Raw genomic sequence first — 27,317 nt, forward strand, 5'->3', positions numbered from 1 at the left:
AACAGAAAGGAAAGATAACATGAGTCTATGAGGCTCATCTCCCTACATAAGAAGGACCAGAAAACCTCACCCTTCCATTAGCATCCAGAGCCATGAGGGTGGGTTCTCCAAGCTTCTGTGGCCTTCCAGGTTTTCCCCTTTTAGATAAAATTTATATAATGTTAACCATTGGACAGACCATGTTAATGCACACCAGCCTATGATGTAGGGTGTATTACTAACCCATTTTACAGATGAGAACACTGAGGACCAGAGTGGTTAAGCCACTTGCCCAAGGTCACACAGCCAACAAGTGGCAGAGCCCACCATACACAAAACAGTTAAGATTTCATCTGCTCTGGTAGAAGTGGCACAGGGGTCTTGGGGTCTGAGCCCCCAGGTACTTCTTGCCCTGTGGCTCCTAAGGTTCTTCTGTGGGATTCTAGTGCTCTGGGCAACACTATATGAAAACCACTGGCTAAGTCCAACCTCCCCACTTTAGGGATGAGGAAAACTGAGATCCAGAGGGGAGAGGAAGCACTTACGAGGACCCTGCCCTTGGTGGGGCACGTGGGGGTAGTTGGTGGTGGGAAGGTTAAGGGCAAAGAACAAAAGAAGATGATCAGCAGGGTCCTGTGGCTGCTCCTGGCCTCTGCCTGTCCTGCCACCTTCGTGCCTCTGGGGCTGGCGGCATCCCCCACAGCAAGATGTGCAAACTCAGGAGCTGAAAACCCAGGGGGGGTCTGGACACTGTCCTGACCAACTGGACTCACTGAGTGAGGGAGAGAAGAGGGGGCCTGAAGAAGCAGCTGTTACAGGCAAAGACCCAGAGGAAATGCCTCACTCTTAGGAATGTCTGTAAATGATTTATTTGGAGCCTGGCATTTGGTGTAAATTGCTCCTTGCAATTTTCCTTGTCGTGTCTTCCTCTTTCGCCTGTGCTATATAAATGTGGTGTGGCACACAGACATTCCATCCTCCGGCCGGCCCTCTGGTGGGAGGATGCTGCAGGATTTCCCCGCCTGCCCGCGACGGCGTCCCCTCGGGGAGCTGGCCTGCTGCCCAGGGGGAGCAGGTGCCCTGCAGGAGAGCTGGGCTCTGGCCGCTACCTGAGAGCATAGCCACGGACTTGTGGTATGACCTTGGCAGCCTGCTCCCCTCTCTGGGCGCAAGGTGGCCCATCTGTAAAAGGGGCCGATTGGATTCTCTCCAAAATAGATTGCTGGGTCCTACCCTACCTCACTAAGTCAGGATCTCCAGGGAGATCCGCACAAATCTGAGTTTGTAAAGGGCTCGTTTATCTCCAGTTGAGACCTGCCCTTGCAGCCAGGGCTGCGCCACCATGGCTCACTATGCTGGGGTCCAAGCCGCCTCTGGTTCCCTGCGCGCCAGCCACGGAGAAGGAGGGGAAGTGAGGAGGCGTCTGGGCCGAGGCTCCTACTGCCGGCAAATTGCTGCTCACCAGACCGTGCCCTCTACCTAAGGGCTGAAGAAACCTCATCCTTACAGGCCGGGCACCGCGGCCTCTCCGTGAAATCAGACGTTATCAGAAATCCACTGAACTTTGGATGTACAAACTCCCTTTCCAGCGTCTGGGGCGGGCAATTGCTCAGGACTGCAGAACAATCTGCGCATCCAGAGTGCAGCTCTGGAGGCCTCCCTGCTGGTTCCTTCTGAAGACACCAGTCTGTGTGCTCTCCATGCCCAACATGTAAGGACTGTGCCCAGACAACCAGCTAGCACACCGCACATGTGGAAACGTGCTTAAGGCTCCACTAGGATGGAAAATGTTTCATTCTTTAAAAAAAAAAAAAAAGTCTTCCTGTTATTGGTAGTTCTGAACATTCGATATTTTTTCTTCCCTGGGGTCAAAAGGTACTAAGTAATGATTGCCAGTGGAAAAACAGGCGACAGAAATCAGGTATTGACAGTGTTTCTGTTTTCATTTGTTTGTGAATTTTTCACAAATGTGGGGACCTAAGGCATGAATGCAAGTCAGTATCTGTGGACACTTTTCAGCAGGTTCAACTTTATAACCATGATAAATAAACCTGCTACATTTTTTTTTTCTGGACAGTGCCAGCATTTTTTTTTTTTTTTTTAAACAAGGAAATTTCTTATCGATGGCAGCTAATTGGTGTTTGTGGCATTTTTATCATGCAGTGGGTCCCAGTGAATGGATGGATATTCACTACACTTTTCTGAGTTGTCCTGCCTGCAAATACCTGTTTTTAATGTTGTCTGTCTCTTGTGCTGTTCCTGTAAGTTGGTTATTAAAATACATTAAACTTTAAAAAATAGAAATAAAAATCTCCGGTTGATTCCGAGGTATGGCCCAACTGAAGAGCCTCGGTTTGGTTCCTGTTATTTTCCAAAAGGCGCGCACCACCCCTAGCAGTAACAGCTCCAATGCTTTATATGGGCTCTCACGTTAAGCCTTAAAAGACTCTATGAAGTTGGTACTTACTACATGATTCCATTTTGCAGATGAGAAAACTAAGGCCTAGAGAGGTTAAATAATTTGGCTCAGATGATATTATAAGTGGCAGAGCCTGAGATTCAGACCCAGGGAGTCTGGCTCCAGAGCCCATGCTCTTAAGCACTACTCGACCTTGCCTCCTGTTGATCTGCATGGTGCTTTATGAATTCGTGACCGACAAGCGGGTCAGGCAGAATTATTTTCCACGGTAACAATAGTTAATTTATGAGTGCTTACTAGACACTAGGTTCTGTTCTGATTCTATCTTTCATACAACCCTCCTCTGGCACAGGTCCTGTTAAAACGCCCATTTTGTAGACAAGAAAAACTGAAGCTCAGGAGAGTTCAGACCCTTGGCCAAGGCCAGGGAACAGGAAAGTGGCAGAGCCGGGCTTTGAACCCAGGCTGCCACAGCACACTGCCCTTCCCAATTGCACCGAGGAGGATTGTGATGTCAGAAGTGACGCAGAACTGGGATGCAACCGCCACGCTCTGACCTGAAATCTCCCTCCTGCCTCTACTGTCGAGCACCCTGCAGATCTATCATCCCCTTTGCAGGCCCAGAGGAAGACCCCAGCCCCCAAACTCTTCTCCCCCATCGCATCCTTGGGGCTAAGGCACTCACCGGGATCACCCGCTCCAGACAGATATTGAAGTTCTTTTTCTGGTTGGGCTTCAGTTTCTTGAGTGAAAATCTGGTCTCACCGATAAACTCGTTATGGCCAAATTTGTCCTCATCACAGACAGAGATCCTGCGATCAACGTAAGGGGTGGGGAGAGAACGAAGAGCCCATATTGAGCAAGTATCATGTACCAAGAGCTATGATTGATACTGTCAGGGAATGTGCAATGTGCACAGGAATATTTCAATTTCCTATTTACTGAGCACTAGGCCAGCTACTCTATGTTCCTTCTTTATTGCGGTGTAACTTACAAGCAGTGATGTGCCCACATCTTAAATTTACAGCCTGCTGAATTTTTGCATATGCATACATCGATGCAACCACCACCCAGATCAAGATATAGAACATTCTGGCTCCTGGAAGACCTCCATGGTCCCTCCTACTCATGACCTCCCTTAATGATAACCACTCTCTTGGCCTCTGGCAAGATTCATATTGTCTTGTTTTGGACCCTCACATAAGTAAAATCAGATGGCATGTCTTCTTTTATGCTTGGCTTCTTTTGCTCAGCATTATGTTGGTGAGCTTCATCTGTGTCTTTAGTAATGTGTCCTTTTCACTGCTGTATAGTATTCCATTGTGCAACCATACCGTAATATTTCTGCTACGGATAGACATTCGGTTTTGACCAATTTCTAGCTTTGAGCTATTATGAACAAAGCTGCCCCAGAACATTCCTGTCTGAGTCTTTTTGCATGCACATGGATCTATTTCTACTGTGTATCTTGCTAGGGGTGGAAATGCTGAGTCACGGGCTACACCTAAGTTTAGCTTCAGTAGAAACTTCTAGTTTTCCAGACTGGTTCCACCCATTCTGCCCCCACCAGCAAGCCACGCTGGTTCTGGTTGTTCTTCATTTTTGCTAACTTTGATTTTGTCAGTCTTTAATTTTAGTCTTTCTGAGGGAGCAATAGTATCTCATTGTAGTTTTAATTTTTAGTTCCCCGGTGATAAAGGAATACTTTTATGGCCATTTGAGCATCACCTTTTGCAAAGTTAGGCCAGGAACTTAGTTAACCTCTCCTCCTTTAATTTGTTCTCCCAGCAAACATCTGAGTTTCTCACTTTAGAGTGGAGACTGGGGCCCAGAGAGGTGGAATAATTTTTCCCTGGTAAGAGGCAGAACTGGGATTTGAATCCAGGTCTCTGTGAATCCTCAAACACTATATTGTCCTTTGTTATCTACTCTGCACAGCAGTGAATAGAAAGAGGTACACACAGAAAGGGCAGGTCATGGAAAGGTCCCTCAGGAGGCCAAAAGGGCCAGTCACGGCATGATCATTCATCCTGACATATACCAAAGGGGAGGAAGGATGTGTCCCCCTGAGGCATGGGAGGCAGTCTGGGGGCCAGGCAGGGACCAACAGTATCTTCCCCCTTGGCCATCAACATTTGTTGAACAATGTTCAAAGTGCTGGAGGGCCAGAGCACCCTCATGGCTGAGTCCCACAATGTTTAGGACTGGAAAAAGAAGTTGTCTCTACTTGGCTGGTGAGCATGTAACCAACCCCGTCCCTCTGCAGGGCCATGTGTCTCCAAAGACTTAATAATCATCATTTCTGACCTAATAATGCCAGTTCTAGGAATTTATCTCAAAGACATAAGAAGTACAAAAATATTTAACTACAAAGATGTTTATCACCATATTGTTTCTAGTTGTGAAAAAGCAGAAATAACGTATGTATTCCATAATGGGGGACTACTTAAGAAAAATCATGAGATAACCATAAGAATATAACTGTATACGTGGAAAACAGTGTTGTAATGAGTCATCAGGGAAAGGCAGAACCATAATGCAACACCACTACACACCCACCAGAATGACCAGAATGACCAAGTATTGATGAGGCTGGAGGAACAGGGACTCTTGTACATTGCTGGTAGGAGTGTCATCTGGTACAATCGCTATGGAAAATTGTCAGTTTCTACTAAAGCTGAGCATATACATACGCTATGATTCAACCACTACACTCCTAGAAGAAAAGCATGCATAATACAATGTCACTAGAATGTTCCTAGCAGTACTATTATAATAGCCCCCAAATGAAAACCAACCAACTGTCCCTTAACAGTTGAATGGATAAATAAAACTGTGGTATAGTCACACAATGGGATAGTAAAGAGCGACAAGATGGGGCGTCTGGGTGGCTGAGCATCAGACTCTTGATTTTGGCTCAGGTCATGATCTTGGGGTCATGGGATCGAGCCCCACATCGGGCTCTGTGCTCAGCGGGGAGTTTGCTTGGGATTCTCTCTCTCCCTCGCCCCCTGCCTCTCGCTCTCTTTCTCTCTCTCTCTAAAATAAATGAATAAATCTTAAAAAAAATAAAGAGTGACAAGAATCCATAATCTACAACTATACACAACAACTTGGGCAAGTATCACAAATACAGTATTAAGTGCAAAGACAGAAAAGAGTCATGCTGTACCATTCCGTTTACGTAAAGTACAAAACCAGACTGAGTTCATTGTCCTTTAGAAGTTAGGGTAGTGAATACCCTGAGGGGAGGGTCCTCATTACAGGGACAGTACCGGGGGAAGGGTGTCTGTGGTCTGGGAATGTTCTGTTCTCAGACCGCAGTGTGTTCACTTTGTAAAAACTCATCAATCTGTGCAGTTTTTAGGTGTGCATTTTTCTAAATGGCTGTTACCCTGCAATAAAAATGTTTACTTAAAATAATAGTGTAGCTGGCAGGAATATACGTGGAACGCCAATTTGAAAAGCGGTTTGTATGACTTGTAAAAAAACAAAAAACAAAACATCTACTATGATCCAATAAACGCTCCCCTTTGGCTTCTACCCTAAGGAAACACTAGTATGTACACAAGGAAGAGTAAAGGATGCTCGTTGCAACTTTGTAAAAGAGAGAAGCTGGAAACAACCTAAACGTCCTTCCACTGGACGCTGGCTGAATACACTGATAAACATTTACATAAAATTTAAAACAGACCTGGGCATCTGGGTGACTCAGTCGGTTAAAGTGTCTGACTCTTGATTTCGGGTCAGATCGAGCCCCGTGTCGGGCTTTGCACTCAGTGGGGCATCTGCTTGAGATTCTCCCTCTCCCTCTTCCTCTGCCCCTCCTTGCTGCTCACGCTCACGCTCTCTCTCTAATAAATAAATCTTTAAAAAAATTTAAAAACATGCCAGACAATACCATCATTGTTTATAGATACATAATCATGTAGCTAAAGTATAAAACATGCTTGGGAATGACACCCATAAAATTCAGTGTGGCGTTTAGCCCTGAGGGGGAAAGAAGAGAAGGAGGGGATGGGGGTGTACGAGAGGAGCCTCAATCTGCATCTGCAATGCTTTCTTTCTTGAACATAATAACAATTTAAAAAGCTGAAGCACATACAGCAAAATATTAAGATTTTCCTAAAAGACTGAGGGTTGACTTTATTGATGTTTGTCTTATTATGTTTACACTTTTCTGTACCTTTGTAATATTTAATTATAAAACATTTTTAAAAATTTGAGATAAACCATTCTGTGTAATACTCTGAAGCAGTCAAATATTAGGCAGATCTAAATGTCTTCCCATGGCTCTAACTCCAAAATATAGTGTTAAGAAAAAAGGCAAGTTGTAGATCAGCATGATACGCTCTATGTTGTAAACAGTAGTAGGAATATACATACACTCACAGAGGGAGGAAGCAGACCCAGGCTGGTGGAGGGGACTAACATTTATTTTTTTTTTTTAATTTTAAAAGAGATTTTATTTATTTATTTGAGAGAGAGCAGGAGAGAGAGTGAGCAGGGGGGAGAGGCAGAGGGAGAGGGAGAAGCAGACTCCCCGCTGAGCAGGGAGCCTGACTCAGGGCTCGATCCCAGGACCCTGGGATCCTGACTGAGCCGAAGGCAGATGCCTAATGGACTGAGTCACCCAGGCGCCCTGGGGACTAACATTTAAAAGGAGCTTTGCCTGCTCTCTAAGTTTTTTTTTTTAAATAAGAAAAGTGTATTTACTTATTACTTACATAATTTAAAATGCAGTTTAACAACACTAGAAGAATATGAAATGGCATCAATACACTGTTAAGTAAGAGAGGCTAATTAATTATTAGAATGGTCTGTTTTTAGAGTACTTAATTTTATAAGAAATGTTTGCACACATACGTAAATACACACGCACAAATGCATACACACACAACCTGAACATCCAGACACCAAAACAAGAGTTTTGATTGCCTGTATTTTCAAAAGTTTCTACCAGAAACATATGTTGTTTTTGTAGAAGTAAAAAAGAAAGAAAAAACAATGCAGCTATGTTTTCAAGAGCGGCCTCTGGTAGCTATGCGTCTCAATCTGCCCGGCCTCAGCCCCCTCTCTGCCCACCTGCCCGGCAGGTACCTGAGGGTCTTCCTCTGCATGTCCTCGTCTGTGATGCCATGATAGACAAGGGTCTCATTCCAGATGGGGTTCCGGGTGTTCCGCAGAGTTTTTGTACGAAGCTTGTTGGACTAGAGCCCAGAGAGATGGACAGACACCTGCCTTGGTGGGAAGCCAGCCCCGCAGCCCCATCCTTTGGGCTGACATGGGGTGTGTGGGTGGGAATGGGTGATGTAGGAGTCCACTCCCCTTACAAGCGTCCGGGGGCTCAGTTGCTCCCAAAATGCATGCTCTCAGTGAGTGGAGGGCATCCCCAATGCTGGCTACAGCCATCATCAATGCTGGACACTGGGCCACCCACCCTCCATGTGCTGGGCCCTCTCTTTGAACTTTCCATTAAGATTAGAAAGCATGAGAAAAAAATATGATTTATGGCCAGAAAGGCAGAAATAAAGAGTCACCCACTTATAAGCAGTGAAAAAACAATTTCTGGGGGTACTGAAATGGTTTCTTCTGTCTCCCCAAATAGCATTCTCCATGCCTGAAAGTCCTTAGGGGACAAGGTTTTCATTTTACTCTAAGAAAGACAGCGAAACATGCACTATATCCACAAGAGGTGGCCTGGTAGCAAATCTAATTCATACTAACATGTAAATGACTCACTGGACGCTTTGGCAAAGCCAGTTTGGATTCAGGCGTGAGCAAAGAAGAGAGTCTCGAGGAGAAAGAAGCAAATGTCACTGGGGGGTTAGAATGAGTAAAGCCAGTTTGGATTCAGGCGTGAGCAAAGAAGAGAGTCTCGAGGAGAAAGAAGCAAATGTCACTGGGGGGTTAGAATGAGTAGTGGCCAAACACTTCACAGTTTGGCCATGGTCAGGTGAGGGACTCTCCTTTCTTGATCCAAAGAAAGAAAGAGTGAGAGACAGTGTGTATGTGAATACACACATGTGTGTCCTCTTTGTGTTCTGGGGCATATTTCATACTTGCAGAGATTTTTAACAGCCATTTTCCCAAGATCATGCAACCAAGTGTACAGTCATTCTTGTTTCCCACCCCCACCCCCACCCCCTGCAAGCTTGGCCCATGTGGAAGCAAAAGCAAGGCTCAGGAAGCAGACTTCCTGGGTTCAAACATTAGCTCCACTGCTCCCCAGCTGTGTGATTTGGAGAAAGTTACTCAACCTCTCTGAGCCCCAGTGTGCCATGCATGTCAAATTAACACAACAAAGCAGAAAATAAACTCCAAGAAAGCACCCTTTCATGTCTAGCCATGTGCTCTGAGTGGGTCCATCCAAAGAGAGGAGAATTAACTCCATTGTCCTTCCCCAGAGCAAGGTAGTGATAAGCAGGTGAGTGAGCTGGAAGGGGAGAGAAAGGTGGGTGGGGCAGTAGTGCATTTTCACTCAGTAACAAGCATTTTCTCAAGTGCTTAGCACCACAGCCTAGAGAGAGGAGAAGTGTTTGGTTGGGACATAAAGTGAGTGGGGGAGGTGAGCCATGGTCAGCACTGGGGACGCACTGAAGGTATCTGAGCAGGTGGATGGCATAACTGGGGCTTCTGCTTCTCTCCTGGCCTTCGGCAGCTCCCTGGAGCCTACATTTCTGGGCTGGAGAAACGGGCAGAGTGCCTGCCCCTCAAGGAAGAGTAACTCCTGGTCTACCCCTCACCCCTTGCAAGGACTTTGCCACTCAGGGAGGAGGGGAGTTTGGGGCCAGATAGGGGGCCTATTTCAGGCTCTGAGCTGGGAACCTTGGGTGCCTGCCAGGGCCCATGTGCCCAGCCTGCCGAGAGGCCCAGGCCATATGGTACCTTGCTGGCTCCCGGCAGGAGATGCAGCTTAACATAGGGATCAGCCAAGCCGTTGGAATCCATGGGCTTCAGTCCCTGCAAGAGAAAAGGCAACAGCATGAGGGCCTTGGGAGGGCCTGGCGCTCAACTGTCACAGGCAATGGGCACAGCCCCTGGCATCTGTCCTGCCCATCGGTCCACCCATGTGCTTCCTCTTCCAAAGACAGAAGGGAAATGAAATATCTTTGGAAAGAATGCTGGAATCAGGCAAACAGGGTTTGGAGCCTGGCCATGTTACTTCCCAGCTGTGTGACTTTAGGCAAGTTCCTTAACCTCTCCGAGCCTCATTTTCCTCATCTGTCAAATGGGATAACGGTATCTGCTTCACGGAGTGGTAAGACTTAAACATAGTTATACCTGTGAAGTGCTGGGCACAGAGCCTGGCACACAGGGATTTGCTGCATTGACGCTGGACTGTTACTCCTAGCATGGAAGGAAATGCTCCAGAACAAGGATGAGAGAGAAGGAGAAGCTGGGGAAAGGGGGCCTGAGTTCTGCCCCTGGCCTCTACACTCATTTCTGAGACCTCAGTTTTTCCATCCATAAAATGGGCATCACAATGTCTGTCCAGCCCCCCTCCCTGGGCTTGAACGAGGCTCAAGTGAGACACCGTGGGGGAAGGGAGTTTGTCTGGGGTAGGAATTAAATTGGGCTTGTTAATATGAGCAACCCAACCCAAAATTCCTGGGGCCCAGACACACGCTGCCCATCTTCCTATGTCAGGGCTGGGCGGGTATCCCACCTCTGGGCTCCCACTGTCCTTTCTCACAGCACTAATCCCAAAGCCATGCATCCTTGTGGGCCTCAGTTTCCCCATCTGTTCAGTGGGGCTGATTGCAGCCCCTGTTCATGGGGTTCTTGGGGGATTAAATGAGACCTCACCTGTGAAGGGTGAGCTCTGGGCCTGGCACTAGTGAATGTGGACAATGGGGAGAGGGTGCCACAAAGTTGGGGACAAGGGGGAAAGCTAGCAGAGTAGCCTCGTGGGTAAGAGCAGAGGCTCTTGAGCTGGACTACATGGGTTCAAATCCCAGCTCTGCCACTTCTTGGCTATGTGATCTGGACAAGTCACTTAATCTGTGCCTCAGCTTTGCCGTCTGTAAAATGGGAATGATGATAGCACCTTTCTCATAGGTGGCTGTGAAGATTAAGTGGGATGCAATCATAGTGGAAGGCCCCGGAGGGTATATAATACTCAGGAAATGCCAGTGGTTTCTGGGCCATTTCCCCGATGTGAGTCCACGCGGGCAGGGCCAGTTCCTGCCCATGCTAGGAGCACCAGCGTGTAGGGCAGCGCCCGGTGCAGAGTAGGCATTTAATGAACGTTTCTGGAATGACTACTGCAAGGTTGCAAACTGGCAGACGCTATGCTTTTAAAATCTGAATTTGAACGTCTTTGTATGGGGCCTGCTCAGGCCGGTTTACCAGGGCTACTACCACAGCCAAACATCTCACACACTTTGCTCACCTCCGTCACCCGCCCAGCCTGAGAGCATGTGAGTGTTCTGTTGCCCTGTCTCGAGGGGGCAGTGATGGTGTGGCTTTCCCCCATTTCTGGAGCTGAAGGAGGGGACTGAATGGGCAGAGAGCGAAACCATTACATCCGGACGCAAATCCAGCTCTCTCCCTACCAGCTGTGTGACCTCAGGCTTTAACCTTCCTGAGACTCAGTTTCCCCATTTGTACAATGGGGCTAATAATGCTCCCTACCTCCGAGGTTCCCAGGAAGATCACTGGAGCTAATGAATGTGCTTACCTCATTGTGCTCTTGGGGAACGTAAGTGCTCGCTACAGTGACTGATAAAAACAGGTGCTCAGCGAAACCTGCTGAAGACGTGCCCTGGGCGTGTTGATCCGGGAGTTGTGCTAAGCGTTAGCCTCGTTTATCATCCAAACTGGGACATTTTGTGCGTGAAAGGGGGAGCTTTTAATTATTCCAGCAAGGTCACAGGCATGACTAGGGGCTGTCCTGGGCAAACGGGAACATGTGGCCACCTTACACTTAATACTCAGTCATGCTTATGGGAGACGCACATTATTATCCCGGATTTACAAATGGCACACTGGGGCTCAGAGAGGTTGAGTAACTTTCCCCAAATCACACAGCTGGGGAGCAATGGAGCTAGTGTTTGAACCCAGGAAGTCTGCTTCCTGAGCCTTGCTTCTGCTTCCACATGGACCAGGTTTGCAGCGGGGGGAGACTCCAGTCAGTTACTTCCCGGGATGTACACTGGTATCATCCAGCTCTCCTCGGGGTCCGGAGTTGAGTTGAGTTGGCGCGCGCTCCCCCTGGAGCCCGCAGCAGGGAGATGTCGTAGGATCTGCAACAATGGGTTTCCCCCCACCCCCCCCACCCCCCCGGCCACTGCTCCAGCCTGATAGTCACAGAAGCAGAAGGAACCACTGGGTGGGCCTGTCAGCTGTCAAGTCAATGCCACCAGGCAGCCCCTCTGCTTTGGTCCCTTCCAGAGGCTGTGGACGGGGCCGGGCCGATTTCAGCTCTGCCCTTGACTCCTGGCTGCCTCCACTCCCGGGAGGCAGCTACAGCTCCGTGAAACCCCCCTGGGACCACCCCTGAAGGAAGTCCTCCAAAAAAAGCGACCATGGCTAATTCCTGGCCCTTTCTCATCACCGTCACTGTCACAGATAGTCAGGCCCGGTCACCCATGCCATCCCCAAGTCCTCTAGACAAGCCAGAGCATCCTAAGTGGTCCCCAGCTTGGCCTCTCACTTACCTTGGCTTTTATCATGGTGCAGTGCAGGGAGCTATTGTCCTGGTCGTAGAGAAGGCTGAACTCCAGGGCACCCAGGGTGGCTGTAGGGGGCAGAGGCAGGAACAAAGAGAACATTCGTTCAGTCATTCAACAAACATTTCCTGAGCATTTACTATGTGCCCAGTCTGGTTGAGGCATTGAGCCTACAGAGGGGAAGAGTCGGTCCCTGCTCTGGACACCCCATCCTGGTAGACCCTCCTCTACCTCGGAGCCCTCGGCACACCTGTGATCACTTAATCATGTGTGCAATGGCCTAGTTAATGACTTCCCATCCTGCTAGATTGAGAGCCCCCCGAGGGCAAGGGCTGTGACTGTCTCGTTCACTGCTGTGTCCCCACTGGGCACAGTACAGGGCACATAGTTGGTGCTCACTTACTCGCTAAAGGAAGAAATGGTCTGAGCATTTGCTGTTGCCTCCGCCTGGAATACTCTCCCTCTAGATCCTCACATGGCTGGTGTCTTCTCATTATCCACATCTTGGTTTAAATGTCACCTCCTCCCTCCCTGATCACTCCATCCAAAGCACCCACCCTCATGGTCATTGCCCTATTTTATTTCCTCCTTGGTGTGCTATCTCCATTTGAAACAAACTCTTCGGTATGTTAATTATTTCTCTCCACTAGAATGTTAGTTCCCTTAGATCAGCCATTTTGGCCTTTTTTTTCCCCCCATGGTGTCCCTAGCAGCTAGAATAGTTTGGAGCACATAGTATGTGCTTAATAAAATACTTGTCAACTATAGAGATGAGCCCATGAGTGCGTGAGCAGTATATAGTTGAATACAGTGATAGGCTTGTTATAAATCACCGGGGACAGCTTGTAATAGGGACAGAAACAAGCTGGGAGGGACCTTCGAGGCTTGGCAGGTCAGTGAAGAGACACTGACGACGGAAGGAGCCAGCCGATGCTGTGTAGGTGCCAGTGTGCAGAAAGGCACAGGTGCGCTAGGTACGGCACCTTTCCAGAGCAGAAGCAGCCCGTGGCTCACAAGGGGGTGTGGACTCCCCACTCTCCTTTCCCAAGACAGCAGACCCAGGACCCGTGGGAGAGCACGGCTGATATTTCATCCTGGTCATCTGTGAGTGACCGTCAGCCCCTCCACTCCCTGGCGGTGTGAGCTTGGCCAGGCCCCTGAAGCTCTCAGAGCCTCAGTCTCCCTATCTGTGAAATGGGATTAGTAGAAGCACCTATTCCCAGGCCCAGTGGGAAGACTAAATAAAGGAGCACGTGCACACAACACACTTAGTAGTAAGTGCCGGGCACAAAGGTCGTGCTCAGCAGGTGTTGACATTTAGGACTTCTGATGCGCATACTACATCATCATAATTCCTCTTGTGTGTTTAGCACTACACAATAATAATGACTGCCAGTTTACGAAGCATTTTCCCAGGAGGTACCTCAGTTTACCCTCCCCGCAGCTCTGTGTGGGAGGCAGTATTCACTTCCCATTTTACATCAAGGAGAGGTGACACGATGGGCCAAAGCCAGGCCACTGATTATGACTGTAGGTCCACTTCTTCTGTGTGCGTCCTGTCTGTCCACCCGACCAGGAGCTCTTGGAACGCCCCCAACCCTACAACACATCTTAGATCCAGACATTTGTCCGTCCAAGTCTCCCTCCAGCTCACAAAGGCCACCCCAGCTCTCCCCCGCTGCTCAGACATACCCAAGATAAGTACACACACTGGTGTGTGCGTGTGTGTGTGTGTCCCTAGGACTTTGGGTCTGAGTGGGCGAGGCCCAGAACAGGCACTTTACAAGTCATTGAAGGGATGGATGCAGGAGGAAATGTCTAGGAATTTTTAAATTTTTAAATTATGGTTAAGAAATTACTTTTAGAAGATACACATTAAAGAGTTTTGGAGACTATTAAAATACATACATATATATATATATATATATATATATATATATATATGAAATGCTGGGTCATATGACACTTCTGTCTGACTTGTTGAGGAGCCACCGTACTGGACATCTGAACATCGCAAATGTAGTCAAACTGTACTCTTCAAAATGATTTAAATGGTAACTTTGATGTTACATATTTATCACAAAAATAGACGTCGTACCTATTCTTTAGAAAGCTGATGTTGTTTTGTGAATTTAGTAACACAAATCTGTATCTTTATAACTTGGTTAATATGTTTATTAGGCTTGGCACATTGAGGGGCTGTTCCTCTCTCCCCGGGAACGACACCCCGGAGTGACTCTCCCCAGACACCCCTCCTGTAAGGGCCACCTACTTGCTTCATCCGAATCGTAGCTGTTGGCTTCTTCCTCCTCCTCCTCCGGGGGTGGGGGCTGGCGGGCAGGGGCCGCGGCAGGCGGGGGGGCGGCAGCAGACGCTTGGGAATATGGGCCCGGAGGGGGCGCCGCTCGGTCCTCCCTGGCTCCAGCTGCTGAGTAGCCCCCAACTCCCCCCGTTCTCTCCTCCCGCGGCGGGGCCGTGGCCCCAGCGTAGCCAGAGTCGCCGGGAGCCACCTCTGCAGGGGAGATGGGGCGAGGGCAGGGAAGAGGCAGCTGAGTCTCTGCGTCATGCCCGCAGCACTGCTGCAGCACTGCATTAGTGATGAGCACCTACTGTATACCAGGGGCTCGGCAAGCCTTGTACCACCCCAGCCCAGCCACGGAGGATCAGCACATCCAGCTGACGGGGGAAGGGGTGGGGTGCATCATGTTATTCACTGGTCCTCTGAATGTTGCCTTTGTCAAAACCACCTAGGGAAGCTTGCAAAAATGCAGGTTCTCGGGCCCCATCCAGACTCAGTAGGCAGTGCTATGGGCCTCGGAGTCCGTGTCTTATAACAATTCCCAGGAGCTGATTCAGATGTAGGCAAAACAGACCTCATGGGGGTGCTGATCAGTGGTGTGGGCTCTGCAGCCAGACGGCCTGGGTTTGATCTCTGCTGTGCGACCTGGGGCAAGTTACTTAATGTCTCTGAACCTCAGTTTCTTCACATGTAAAATGGGAATTATAATACCTGAGGGTGCCTAAAACTAGTAGCTATTATTTTAAAAATTATCTGCTACATGTACAGCACTTAAAACAGTACCTGGTGAGCTAGAAAGCAATGAAGGAGCCATAGCTCTAGTAACCGATGACGATGCATATACATCATAGGAAAGAAGCACTGTCACTTAGCATGATCTTAATCCATTCCAGGTCATGTGCTAAGGTTTTATATGCCTTAGTTTGTTTAATCCTCCCATCAATTCTGTGAGGTTGTTCCCATTTTAGAGATAAGGAAACAGGGGCTCAGGGAAGTTAAGTGACTTGACAGCTGGGAAGTAAAGGAGCCCAGATTTGAATCCAGGCAGTCTGTGCTCTTAACCACTGTATGTGCTGTCCTTTTCTAGCTATCTAATCTTAGTGAGGACTATCTAGAATTTTGGAATTAGGGAGGCCCCTTAGAGCTCATCAGATGAGTCTCTGGGTGCAGGGGGGACAAAGATCTAGCAGCTCCTGCTCTCCCATAGGAAGAGGGGTGCCCACTGGACAGGTATGGGAAGAAAGGAACACTTGCCTGGTCTCTGATCTGGAAAGCGTCCTGCGGGCCCAGGGCTGGGTTTGCTGCCTCCGGGAGGCCCTGAATGGGGAAAGAGAAAGGGACAGAGCAGAGAAGGTGGCATCATTTGGGTGTTCTTCCCTGTCTCCCGCCCCGCCCTCATTTCAGGAGTGTGGACACAGGCCTGGGGGCAGCAGGTGATGGACAGAGGTACCCAGGGATGCAGGAATGGTCCCACTGGGGGACTCTGAGGTCAGAAAGACCTGGGTTCAAGCCCCAGTGCTTCCTTCCTGGGCCTCAGCTTCCTCCTCCGTGAAATGGGGATGGCTACACCTGTTCTTTGCATTTCACCAGTTGTTAAGAAGTTGATGAACGAATGGAGTAAGAATTGTTTGTGAGGTGATAGGCAGGTTTATGCCTCGAGCCCACCATCGCTATGGGGTCATTCCTGGTCCAGTGGGTTCCTTACAACTACATTTTCCAAAGCATGGGATGCAGGGGAGAGCCACAGGGAGGGGGCTTGGAATAACATTCAACCACACAGCAAGAAAGTCATTGCAGTTTCCACTGCCTGTCAATACCGACTCCATCATGGAAATGTCTCATTTAGGTGTTACTTCGTCTCTAACACCTCTCTAACTTTTGTGAATTTCCCCTTTGAGCAGAAAAGAACAGGCCTCGGGCTCAGAACCTTCAATAGGCCGGCATACTGAGAATCTCACTGCACGGCTTTATTTTCATTGCATTAATTTTTTATAATTACCCCCTGCAATGGGTTGAATTGTATTCCCCAAAGGATGCTGAAGTTCTAACCCCCCAGTCCCTGTGAATGTGGCCTTGTTTGGAAAGAGGGTGTTTGCAGATGTTCAAGTAAAGATGAGGTCATACGACTATGTCCTTACAAAAAAGGAGAAATTTGGATACAGAGATGTACACAGAAGGAAGACGATGTGAAGGCACAGGGAGAATGCCACCAACCACCAGAAGCTAGGAGAGAGGCACGGAGCGGATTCTCCCTGACAGCCTTCAGGAGGAGCGACCCCCACCAGCACCTTGATTTCAGACCTTTGGCCTTCAGAACTGTGCGACTATAAATATCTGTACTTTTAGGCCACTCGGTGTGTGGTATTTTGTTAGGATAGCCCTAGCAAACTGCTGGGTGTCTTTTGGGCATGGAATACCAGTTTCTCATTTATGCCATTATTATATATACATAAGGTTTCTCTTAAAATAACACAATGTTAACTGCACCGATTAGGCATTATTTCTATTGTCTTATGCAATCCATATTTGTATAGATTTTCCCATATTACCATCTCTTTGGTCACCATTTCTTCCTGACTCTCACACTGCTGTTCTGGGAGCATCTGTCCCTAGCACTTCCTTGACAGAGAGTCTGTGATAGCAAGTTCTCTTGGTTGCATTTTTCAAGTGAATCCATTTGAAGAAAGATGTGAAGAAGAGAGCAGGCGGCAGGTGCATGAAGTAAGGACTGTGAAAGGGAGTGACAGTGCCTGAGGCGGGGCAGTGGGGAACGAAGAAGCCCTGCCAACGTGGGTCTGGGACTCGCGTCTCACTCGTGCCCGGCTTCCCCACCCGGAGGATTACTCATTCTCAGGGGCTTTGCGGAGCTGAGGGTTTGGTGGTGGCTGTGGCTTTGCAGAAAGCCCGGCGGCCTCTGCAAGCAAGGACGGGAGGCACCGGGGTCCCAGCTGAGTGACAGTCTGGGTGGGCGGGCGGCAGGTACCTGGCTGCCCAGGCTGAGGCGGCGCTGGGCTCTGCACGGAGGCGGGAGCGGGTCTGGAGCCCTGCACGGAGTTGGCCCGTCGCAAACCTGCCGGGGAAAGGAAAGGAAAGCACCTGTCATGTTCTGCACGTGCGCACACACATGCACCCGCACATGTGCACACAGAGTGGAAGCAGGAGGGGGCCTGGAACTGGTCAGCTGGCACGAGGCAATGCCTTCTGGGTTTGAACTAAGTGAGGGACCCCGACACCCTCAGCTCCTCTAGACTCTCTCCTCCCCTCCGTGCCTTCTCTCTGTGCAACATTCAGATCCCCTGTGCAGGTCACAGCAGCGACATGGGGGTCGAAAAGTAAAGGTTTCATGAAGTTGCCTCCATCTGTGTGACCTTGGGCAAGGGACCTGTCCTCTCTGGGCCTCAGTCTCCTCATCTGTGAAATGCGGATAATAGTATCTACCTCCTAGGGTTGCGGTAGAGATGTTATGAAACAATACAAGCAAAGGGCTCAGAGCAGCGCCTGGCATGGAGTAAACACTAAATATTATTATTATTGAATCTGGTCTCTGTCTTCACATGGACCTAGCTCTGCCTCCAGCTTCTTGTATAAGCTGTGTGACTTTGGGCTGGTCATTCACCCTCTCTGAACCTCAGATGTCTCATGGAGGCAACAGCTCTATCTACTGGATAATAATGAGTTAACATTTATTTAATGCTTACCATGTTCTGTGTTTCAGGGACTTTACATGGAAGAACTTACTTAATCTCTATACCCCATGAACTGGGTGCTGTATTATCTCCATTTTACAAATGGGGAAGCTGGACACAGAGGGCTAAGGAGCTCACTTAATGTCTCCTTACTGGCTAGTGGCAGAACCAAGGTTTGAATTCAGGCATTTTGTCTCCAGAGTCTGCCTGAGACCATCAAGTGCTACGGTCTCCCGCACAGCTACTGGGGGATCAAAGGGGATAATGTACACAGCAGTTCCTGGCATCCAGAAGGTATGACATTCCTGGAAGAAAGCCCCATCCTCTCTCATTTCACTGGGCTGGATCCCATCTTTCCTGAATTCAGCTCTTTGTCCCTGGAGAGATGCTTGAATGCTAATGACAGAAGGTGCTTTGCCACCTCTGGCTGGGAGCCTACCAAGCCCTACGGGTCCTGCAGTAGCACTGTGGTTTGTTCATTTGGGTCCTTGTTCATTCATTCATTCATTCACTCACTCACTCACTCACTCACTCATTCAACAAGTGTTCATTGAATGTCTGCCAAGTGCCAATCCCTAGGCAAAGATGGACAAAAACCATCTTAATTCCTCCAAGAGTGCATGGCCCAGGCAGAGGAAGGAGATAGACACTGAGATAATGAGCTTACAAAACAGCAGCAATGGCCAACACCCACTAAGTGCTTCAGATGTGCCAGGCCATGAGCATCATCTCTCAGAACCCTCACAACTTGACGTCATGTGTGGTATTACAGTCCCCATTTGCAATAGAGAAAATGGCAGTTAAGTGTGCCCAAGGTCACATAGCTTGGAAGCGGCTAGGACCTCTGACCAAGTTTATCTGACTCCAAAATCCCTGTCCTTAGCTATTATGTTATACCTGCCCCAGGAGGTAGAAAGTGAATAATCGTGCACACTGGGCCCCCACAGCATGTCAGACTCTGCTCCAAGATCTGCACAAGTACCACTGTGAGGTTTCAGTTCACTTAATCCTTTAGAGCAACCCCATGAGCTAAGACTGATTACTGTCATTCTTTCCATTTTACAGTAATTGAAAGCCTGGTGTCTTGATCTGTAAAATGGGAATGCACAGCTGGTAGGTGGTAGAGCTGAGATCTGACCCCACACAGTCTTTGTTCTGGTGTTTGTGCCCTTGACACTGAACTGAAATGGTCATAGAGGTAAATAAGTAACATCACGGGGGATGGAGGCAAGAGGCGACCTTTGGCTGGGGGGATGGGAACAGCTTCCTGGTGCAGGTGGCCTTTGGACTTGGAGTTTGGGTATACCAACATGAAAGGGATACTGATGCCCAGACGACCTCTGTAGCCTAAAGAAAAGTCGGGATGATTTTGGTTTATTCCACAGCACTAACTCCACATCCCAGATCTGCGGAGAATGGGGCACTGGGAGGTGTCAGGATTACTGAATGGGAAACACAGAGCTGAGTTGATTCTCGTTGAGGATCTGGGACCTGAGTTGCAAGTCATCCTCAGCACTCCTGATGGAATTCCCTCCGGGGCTTAGTCTGGCTCATGACTGAGGGCTGCTGGCATGACTGAGCCTTTTACTATACAGCAAGGGCATCTGGGCTCCAGCAGATCAGGAAGGGTTGTAATCATCCCTTCTGCAGATGGCACAAAGGTTAGCACAGACATGTCTGTGTTTTGGAGCACCAGACCCCTCTGAGTAACCTCAGGGCCACCAGATAGGATCTGACTTGCCATACCTGTGCGATGTGTGAATGATATAAAAATACAAGATGCTGGCCCTTCCTCTGCTCAAATATTCTTCTGTGGCTCCCTAGCACCTTCAGGAAAACGTCCAAACTCATTTATCTAACTTTTCAGGCTCTTGAGCAATGGTTCTCAAACTTTGGCATTCACAGAAATCACCTGAAGAATTTGCTTAAGAAGTGCAGAGTCTGGGTCCTGACCCCAGAAATTCTGATTTAGTAGGTCTGGAATGGGGCAGAGAACAAGTGCTTTTAACATGCACCCAAGGTACATGGATCTGCTGATCCCCTGTCTTCTACTGCTCTCTCAGGGAAAGAGATTCTGGCTTTAATATGATTTAGATAGTGACAAGCACTAATTAGAGCTGGGTGTCAGTACTCTGGGAACTCAGAGGAGGGAGCAATTAGCTCAAGGTGGAGCAGGTGGATGCTAGAAGCTTCATAGATGGCGATAACATTTACACTGACTCTCGAGGGACAGGGGGTCAAATCTGGCTCAGGAATGTTGTGTGACTGTCTTTTCCCTCAAGAGGCAAAATAATACAGAGGCTTAAAAGCACAGGCTTCATATACAAAAGTTAACTAAAAATGGATCAAAGAGGGGGTGCCTGGGTGGCTCAGTTGGTTGAGCATCTGACTCTTGGTTTTGGCTCAGATCATGATCTCAGGGTCGTGAGACTGAGATTCTCTCTCTCCCTCTGCCTCTCCCCACTGCACACTCTCTCTCTCTCTCTCAAATAAATAAATAAATAAATAAATAAATAAATAAATATTTGGCGTGACTGAATATGACACCCAAAGCACAGAAAACAAAAGAAAGAAAAATTTGACTCGTCAAAATTAAAAACTTTTTTTTTTTTTTAAAGATTTTTTATTTATTTATTTGAAAGAGAGAGAGAGATAGCGAGCAGGCATACAAGCAGGGGGAGTGGGAGAGGGAGAAGCAGGCTTCCCGCCGAGCAGGGAGCCCGATGCGGGGCTCAATCCCAGGACCCTGGGATCATGACCTGAGCTGAAGGCAGACGCTTAACGACTGAGCCACCCAGGCGCCCCAAAATTAAAAACTTTTGTGCATCAAAGGACACTATCAATGGGGCAAAAGGGCAACCCACAGAATGGGAGGAAGTATTAACAAATCATAGATCTGGAAAGGGATTAATATCCAGAATATATAAAGAACTCCTGTAATTCAACAATGATGAAACAAACATCCCAATTAAAAAATGGGCAAAGGACTTGAATAGACATTTCTCCAAAGAAAATATACGAATGGCCAATGAGCACATGAAAAGATGCTCAACATCACTAATCATCAAGGAAATGGAAATCAGAAACATGAGATACCAGTTCACACGCATTAGGATGGACACACACACACACACACACACTATACAAATGTTGGTGAAGATGTGGAGAAACTGGAACCCTTGTGTATTTCTGGTGAGAATGTAAACTGGTGCAGCTGCTGTAGAACCCACGATGGGTGGTTCCTAAAAAACTTAAGCATAGAATTACCATATGATCCAGCTATTCTACTTCTAGGTATAGACCCTCCCCAAATTAAGAGCAGGGACTCAAAGACATATTTGCACACCAACGTTCATTATTCACAACAGCCAAAAGGTGGAAACAACCCAAAGGTCCATCAACAGATGAATGGATAAATAAAATGTCTATCCATGCAAGGGGATATTTCTCAGCCTTAAAAAGGAATTCAGGTTCTGATACAAGTCACAACATGAATGAACCTTGAATACAGGATGCTCAGTGAAAGAAGCCAGTCACAAAAGGCCACATAGCGTGTAATTCTATTTATATGAGATGTCAAGAATAAGCAAATCCTTAGTGGTTAGTGGTTACCAGGGGCTGGGGAGCGGGGGAAATGGAATGCAGAATTGTTTAATGGGTAAAAGTTTCAGTTTGGGATGAAATGGCTCTGCTGATGGTTAGTGGTGATGGTTGCATGACAGTGTGAATGCACTTAAGGCCACTGAACTCTAGACTTAAAAATAGTTAAAATGGTAAATTTAATATTAAGTATATTTTACCACCATTTAAAAAGATGTTTTAAAAAAGCACTGTCAATAAAAACTTCACCTCTGGAAGAGAAAAACAAGCACAAGCTTTGATGTTGGACAGACATGGGTTTAATTTCCATTTGAACCAATGATCAGCTGTGTGACCTAGGGCAAGTGGCATCACTTCTCTGAGCTCAGTTTCTCCATCTGTAAAATGGGAAGAGTAGATGTCTTCATAACAGGGTTTGGGGTTGTGACAAGGATTAAATGAGATGTTCTATGTGAAGAGCTTGGGCCAGCATTGGCACATAGTAAGTACACAACAAATATTCCATATGATGTTGCAGAGCTGAGAAATTCTTCTTGCTCTATGAATCTGAATCATAGGTTCATTAGGGGGTGTGCACAGTGGATTAAGCACAAGGTATGGGCCCAGCCCTCTCGCCAAGAAGAAGAGGGACTACGGGCCTAAGCTACAGACCCACTATTGAAGAAGAGAAGCCAGAGGTCATCATGGGACCTGAATATTTAGCCCATCTAACTTTGAACCCAGTCTCATCCCCTTGTTACAAAGGAAATGAAGTGGCTCTGAGGGCTCACACAGGAGGTAGGGAGCTTTGATCTCTCCCATCCAGTAGACATTTTTCCCAAAGTCCAGGAATCAAGGACTCCCATGGTGGGCACTCTTGGCAAATAAATCCCCCACGAGTGCAGCCAGAGGTGCTGGGCACCAGTGAGCCAAGAGCAGCTCTGAGTGACATCCTGGCCGTGCTGAACCACCCCATCCTCACGGACAGCAGAGGCCACTGGCCAAGAAAGAGAACAAAGAACTTGGGTGGGTCTGTGAGAGGGAAGTGTCCTGACTTTGCTCAAAGGCACATTGCATTTTCCTCAGGGCTTCCAGGGAGGAAGGCAAAACCCCTACGTTTTCCTGACATTTGGCATTAGAGCAGGAAATGGGTATAACCAAACATACGGATGTCCAGAGTCAGAATTGTTTCTGAGTTGTCTTTCCTCTACCATAGACTAGAACCAACATCTAAAACGGAACGTGGCACGCAATAGATGCTCAATAAATACTGAATGAATACATGGATTAAAACATTGTCACCCCCAATCCTTTGGATTCTCCTCATTCAGGAAGCCTGTCTGGATTTGCCCATGTTTCCTACCTGCTGGGCTCCGGGTGGAGTCACCGGCAGCCCCACTGTGGCCGTGGTCCCAGCTCTCTGAGTCCCGGCTAGATGAGCTCATGCGTGCCTCAGAGGCCCTGCGCACGGGAGGCCCATAGCTTCCTCGCCCGGGAGCAGAGGCCGGTTCAGGACCTGGAGAGAAAAGCACATGTTAAATGGAGAAAGGGCATCAGAGGGATGGGATAGAAGGATAGAAGGGCTCCTGTCCCAAAATAGAAGACTGAGTCAGCAGAACCCACCTGTCTTCTGACCTGGGCCCCTCCTGTCTTCAGTGTCACCTGGAGAGAGAGAGAGAGAGAAATGATGGGGAGTCCTTGTTTTACGGTTTCTGAAGAGCCCTCGCTTAAGGAACACACAAAGGGGCCCAGTATCACTCTTAAGAACTTCTACAAAATGAACTGGAAGTCTCCTCTCCCAACATCCCCTGTGAGGTAGCTCCCATTTACTATTTCACATGATTTCCTTTGTGTGCACAAGCATGTGTGAGCATGCACAAGCCTTTAAAAAGAACAAATTGGGATTATTAGCCAATGGTCGTACAAACTGTTCTAGAATGTTCTCTGTTCACTTGCCAGGACTCACCAGGCACGCTCCAACCTCAAGTCCTTTTGCACGTGACATTCCCAAATGTTCCATGAGCCCTCTCTACCCTTCCCCCCAAATACTAGCTCCTTGGACAGCCCTTCTGTGACCATTCTGTCCAACATGGAGCCTCCTGGCATGTCTGTCCCCTTTACCCACTTCATCTGTCCTCCGGACACCATCACTATCTGGTATTACATGGTATTTGCCCGTGCTTGTTTGTTGAGTATCTGTTCTCCCTAGGACAATTTTAGCTGTGTGAGGGCAAGGATTTTGTCTGTTCCACTTAACACTGTATTCCTAGGGCACAGAACAGAGTCTGGAACTCACTGGGTGTTCAGTAAGGGTTTGTTAAAAGAATATCAAAAGCTTCTATCGTGGGCATAATTCCAAATCTATAATATACATTTCCATCGTTCAATTTTAAAAGATGCCTAACATAGCACGGTGTGGCTATACCATGATCCATTAAACAATCCCATTAATGAACATTTAGGGTTTTCCAGGGGTTCTGCTACCATAAATAATGATACAATAAATATACTTACACATATATCTATTTATATTGGTCCCTTTATTGCTGTTAGATATATTCCCAGAGAGGGATTGCCAGATCAAATGGCACGTACACTTCAAATTTTAATAAATTCTGCCATAACACTTTCCAAAAAGCTGGAGGTGATTTATAGTCCTACCAACAGTTTGTAAAGTATCCATTTCCCCCACATTCACCAGCACTGGATGTTACTACCAATAATTTTTCATGTGTCACTATGCAATGCTGGTGATGTTAATTCTTTCTAGTGATATGAATAGGTTTTATATCAAGCATAGTTTTGGGGTTATTTGCTTTGTCCAGAGTATATCTGATAAGCTAATTCATACTATTTATGTGTGTGTCTGTGTCTTTAACATTATTTAATATTGGTCAATATTTGCTAAGTGCTACATTCCACAAAGCACCTCCCATCTAGCATCTCATTTAATCTTCAAAATAACCCAGTGAGTTATTAACCCCATTTCACAGATGAGGAAAGAGTCTCAGAGGGCTAGGCGACGTGCAGAGCTGGAACTGAGATTCAGGTCCTCTTGGTCTCAGATGTCCTAGATCTTGATGGTGAGGCTGTGTGGTCTTCTCAGGCTACAGGGGGGAAAGCTTAACCAGGAAGAAGGATGTTCTGGGGGTGACACTGGGGGCTCCTTGGGGACGCGGTATATATTGAAAATTCAGTAATTCTCTGCAAGGAATAGACGTTGCTTGGGCCATGTCAGGAAGAAAGCATTTGGTGGATGCCTTTTCAGTGCCAGGCACCAGACTGCACACCTTTAGAAGTCATCTCATGGGAGACAAAGTTGGACATTTCGACCTTTGAGACCTTTAGCTACAACTTACCTTTCAGAAGCTTTGCCTGCACTCAACTCCAGAACTGACGTTCAGACCAGATTTTATCACTTAGTGTTAACTGAGATTATGACAAGGGCCTCTTCTGAGGTCAGTCCCATTGGTCTCGCCAATTAAAATACGTTTGCACTGTAGTTGCTTTTTTTCTTCTTTTTACTTTTTTGCCTCTCCCTTTTATCATCATTTTACTAATTAATAGTAATACTTGGATAAGAGTGATAATATCCATCGCCGTGGTAATCTTCTTTTGGTAATTTCCCTTCTACTCATCTTTCACTTTTAATTAGTACCATTTCAGATACAGGAGATGGTTGATAGAAGTTGCAGGGACAAGGAAGGCCTTCCCAGCAAGTCACTCTCAGGCCCCAGTGTGTATTGTGGTGATAAGAGTCTCTCAGTTTCTAATTTTAATTTCCATCTCTTGTACCTCTAAATACTCCATGAGGGATGACAACGAAAGCTTTTGGCAGCCTCGCATTGCTGGAGAGTTTCCTGTGCTACCCTCTCTTTTTTTAAGAGTTTTAATTTTAATCCCACCATTATACAATAGTGTTACTGTATTACACTATACTGTGAAGTGTTATATTCATTCCAGACGTACAATATAGTGACTCAACACTTCCATACAACACCCTCTGCTCATCATGACAAGTGCACTCCTTAATCCCCATCACCTAGTTCATCCATCCCCCCACTCCTCCCCTCTGGTAACCATCACTGTGTTCTCTACGGTTAAAAGACTGTATCTTGGTTTCTCTCCCTCTCTCCCTTTGCTCGTTTGTTGTTTCTTAAATTCCACGTATGAGTGGAATCATATGGTATTTGTCTTTCTCTGACTGACTTAGCATTATACTCTCTAGCTCCATCCATGTTGTTGTAAATGGCAAGATGTCATTCTTTTTTTATGGCTGAATAATATTCCATTGTGTGTATATCTATATTTATATCTATCATGTCTTCTTTATTCATTCATCAGTTGGTGGACACAGGCTGCTTCCATACCTTGGCTATTGTAAATAATGCTGCTATAAACATAAGGGTGCACGTACTCCTTTGAATTAGTGTTTTTGTATTCTTTGGGTAAATACCCAGTAGTGTGACTGCTGGATTGTAGGGTAGCCCTATTTTTAACTTTTTGAGGAAGCTCCATACTGGTTTCCTGTGCTACCCTCTTGATAAGGGTTCATGGTGAGCTGTGCAGAGGATATAGGGTTCCTAAACCCAAGCCCAGAGGCTGGCTGTTCACCAGCTGGGTAGAAACATAAGACATCATGTCAGGACATCCTCTGGGTAGACCAGTTAGCCAAGATCTGTTCTTGGTCCTAAAAGGAGAAGATGTTTTGTCCTACCTCGGGTTGGAGCCCGGGCAGCATGCTTGGGCTCAGGGGCGACCTGCTCAGAGGCAGCAGGCTCACTGACAGGCTGCTGGGGCTTGGTCTTCCTTATAGGCATAGGCTGTGGGAGGACCTGTTTGGGGAAGCCCTTGAAGAACCATGCTCCGGAACGCTTCCACACCTAGGGGAAGAGAGGGGGAGGATGAAGACACGGCAGCCAATCACTAAGAGTCCTGCCTTCACGAGTGCCACTTTTTAACTTTGCTCCCTGCCCACAGTACGGAGCCTGCCACAATTCTTACTTGACTCACACAATATCCCCAAACACTCAATAGGCAGGGCCTGAGTAGACCCATTTTCTTGATGGAGAAAGTTGAATATCAGAAAGGTGATGAACTGGTATGAGGTTACCCAGCGAGAGAGTGGAAGGACAGTAAGTGGACTCCAAGTCTTCCACCTCTTAAATATGGTGTGCTCCCTACTTCGAGGAAGAGAAGAGTCACGGAAGCAGGAGAAAAGAAATTCTTTCAAACGTCATGGACTGTTCTGCCAGTGTTCACCGCTGAGCTGGCTCCTTTTCACCAATCCCTTAGGACATATACCTAGCCAGGTTCCCCAGCCCTCGACTGCCACCTGGTTTCCCTGTTTACAGTGAGGAAGGGTGCCCCAAACAAGGAAGGGTGTCCCAAAAGCCAGATGGGACCAATCGACTCACCTCTCTCTGCTCAATGCAGATTTTGCAGAGCCACACGGGATGCGGGCGGTTACTGGAGGTTTCCACCCCACACTTGGTGCAGACATTCTGGGGACAAAATACAGCCCAGGGCACACTCAGATATGCCAGGCTCTGAGCTGCCAGTGATCAGGTCAAAGGGGTTGGGAAGGGTGGCAACTGAGCCCCATGCTCTCTTGGTGGATGTAAAGAGCTTGAACTCTTTCTCACCTCCCTCCCATGACCAAGGCCAGTTAGGATTAAAGT

At 47.5% G+C, this 27,317-nt stretch overlaps 2 protein-coding genes across 6 annotated transcripts in view; one reads left to right on the plus strand and one right to left on the minus strand.

Annotated features, from left to right (window-relative positions):
- DDX54 (DEAD-box helicase 54) overlaps positions 1 to 27,317 on the plus strand; it is a 424,174-nt gene that overhangs the window by 203,630 nt on the left and 193,227 nt on the right. The window lies entirely within an intron of this gene.
- Positions 1 to 27,317, minus strand: part of RPH3A (rabphilin 3A) — a 254,656-nt gene that overhangs the window by 9,948 nt on the left and 217,391 nt on the right. For all 5 annotated transcript variants that reach the window (XM_078060941.1, XM_078060943.1, XM_078060942.1 and 2 more), the window contains 11 exons: positions 27,054 to 27,140; positions 26,354 to 26,519; positions 23,260 to 23,298; positions 23,000 to 23,152; positions 17,355 to 17,441; positions 15,626 to 15,688; positions 14,345 to 14,584; positions 12,061 to 12,140; positions 9,287 to 9,361; positions 7,499 to 7,608; positions 3,084 to 3,210 (listed from right to left, as the gene is read on the minus strand). In XM_078060941.1, the coding sequence (XP_077917067.1) occupies positions 3,084 to 3,210; positions 7,499 to 7,608; positions 9,287 to 9,361; positions 12,061 to 12,140; positions 14,345 to 14,584; positions 15,626 to 15,688; positions 17,355 to 17,441; positions 23,000 to 23,152; positions 23,260 to 23,298; positions 26,354 to 26,519; positions 27,054 to 27,140 (1,227 nt within the window). The remainder of the gene's footprint in view (positions 1 to 3,083; positions 3,211 to 7,498; positions 7,609 to 9,286; positions 9,362 to 12,060; positions 12,141 to 14,344; positions 14,585 to 15,625; positions 15,689 to 17,354; positions 17,442 to 22,999; positions 23,153 to 23,259; positions 23,299 to 26,353; positions 26,520 to 27,053; positions 27,141 to 27,317) is intronic.

This window comes from Halichoerus grypus, chromosome 13 (assembly GCF_964656455.1).
Source record: "Halichoerus grypus chromosome 13, mHalGry1.hap1.1, whole genome shotgun sequence".
In the NCBI taxonomy this organism is placed as follows: domain Eukaryota; kingdom Metazoa; phylum Chordata; class Mammalia; order Carnivora; family Phocidae; genus Halichoerus; species Halichoerus grypus.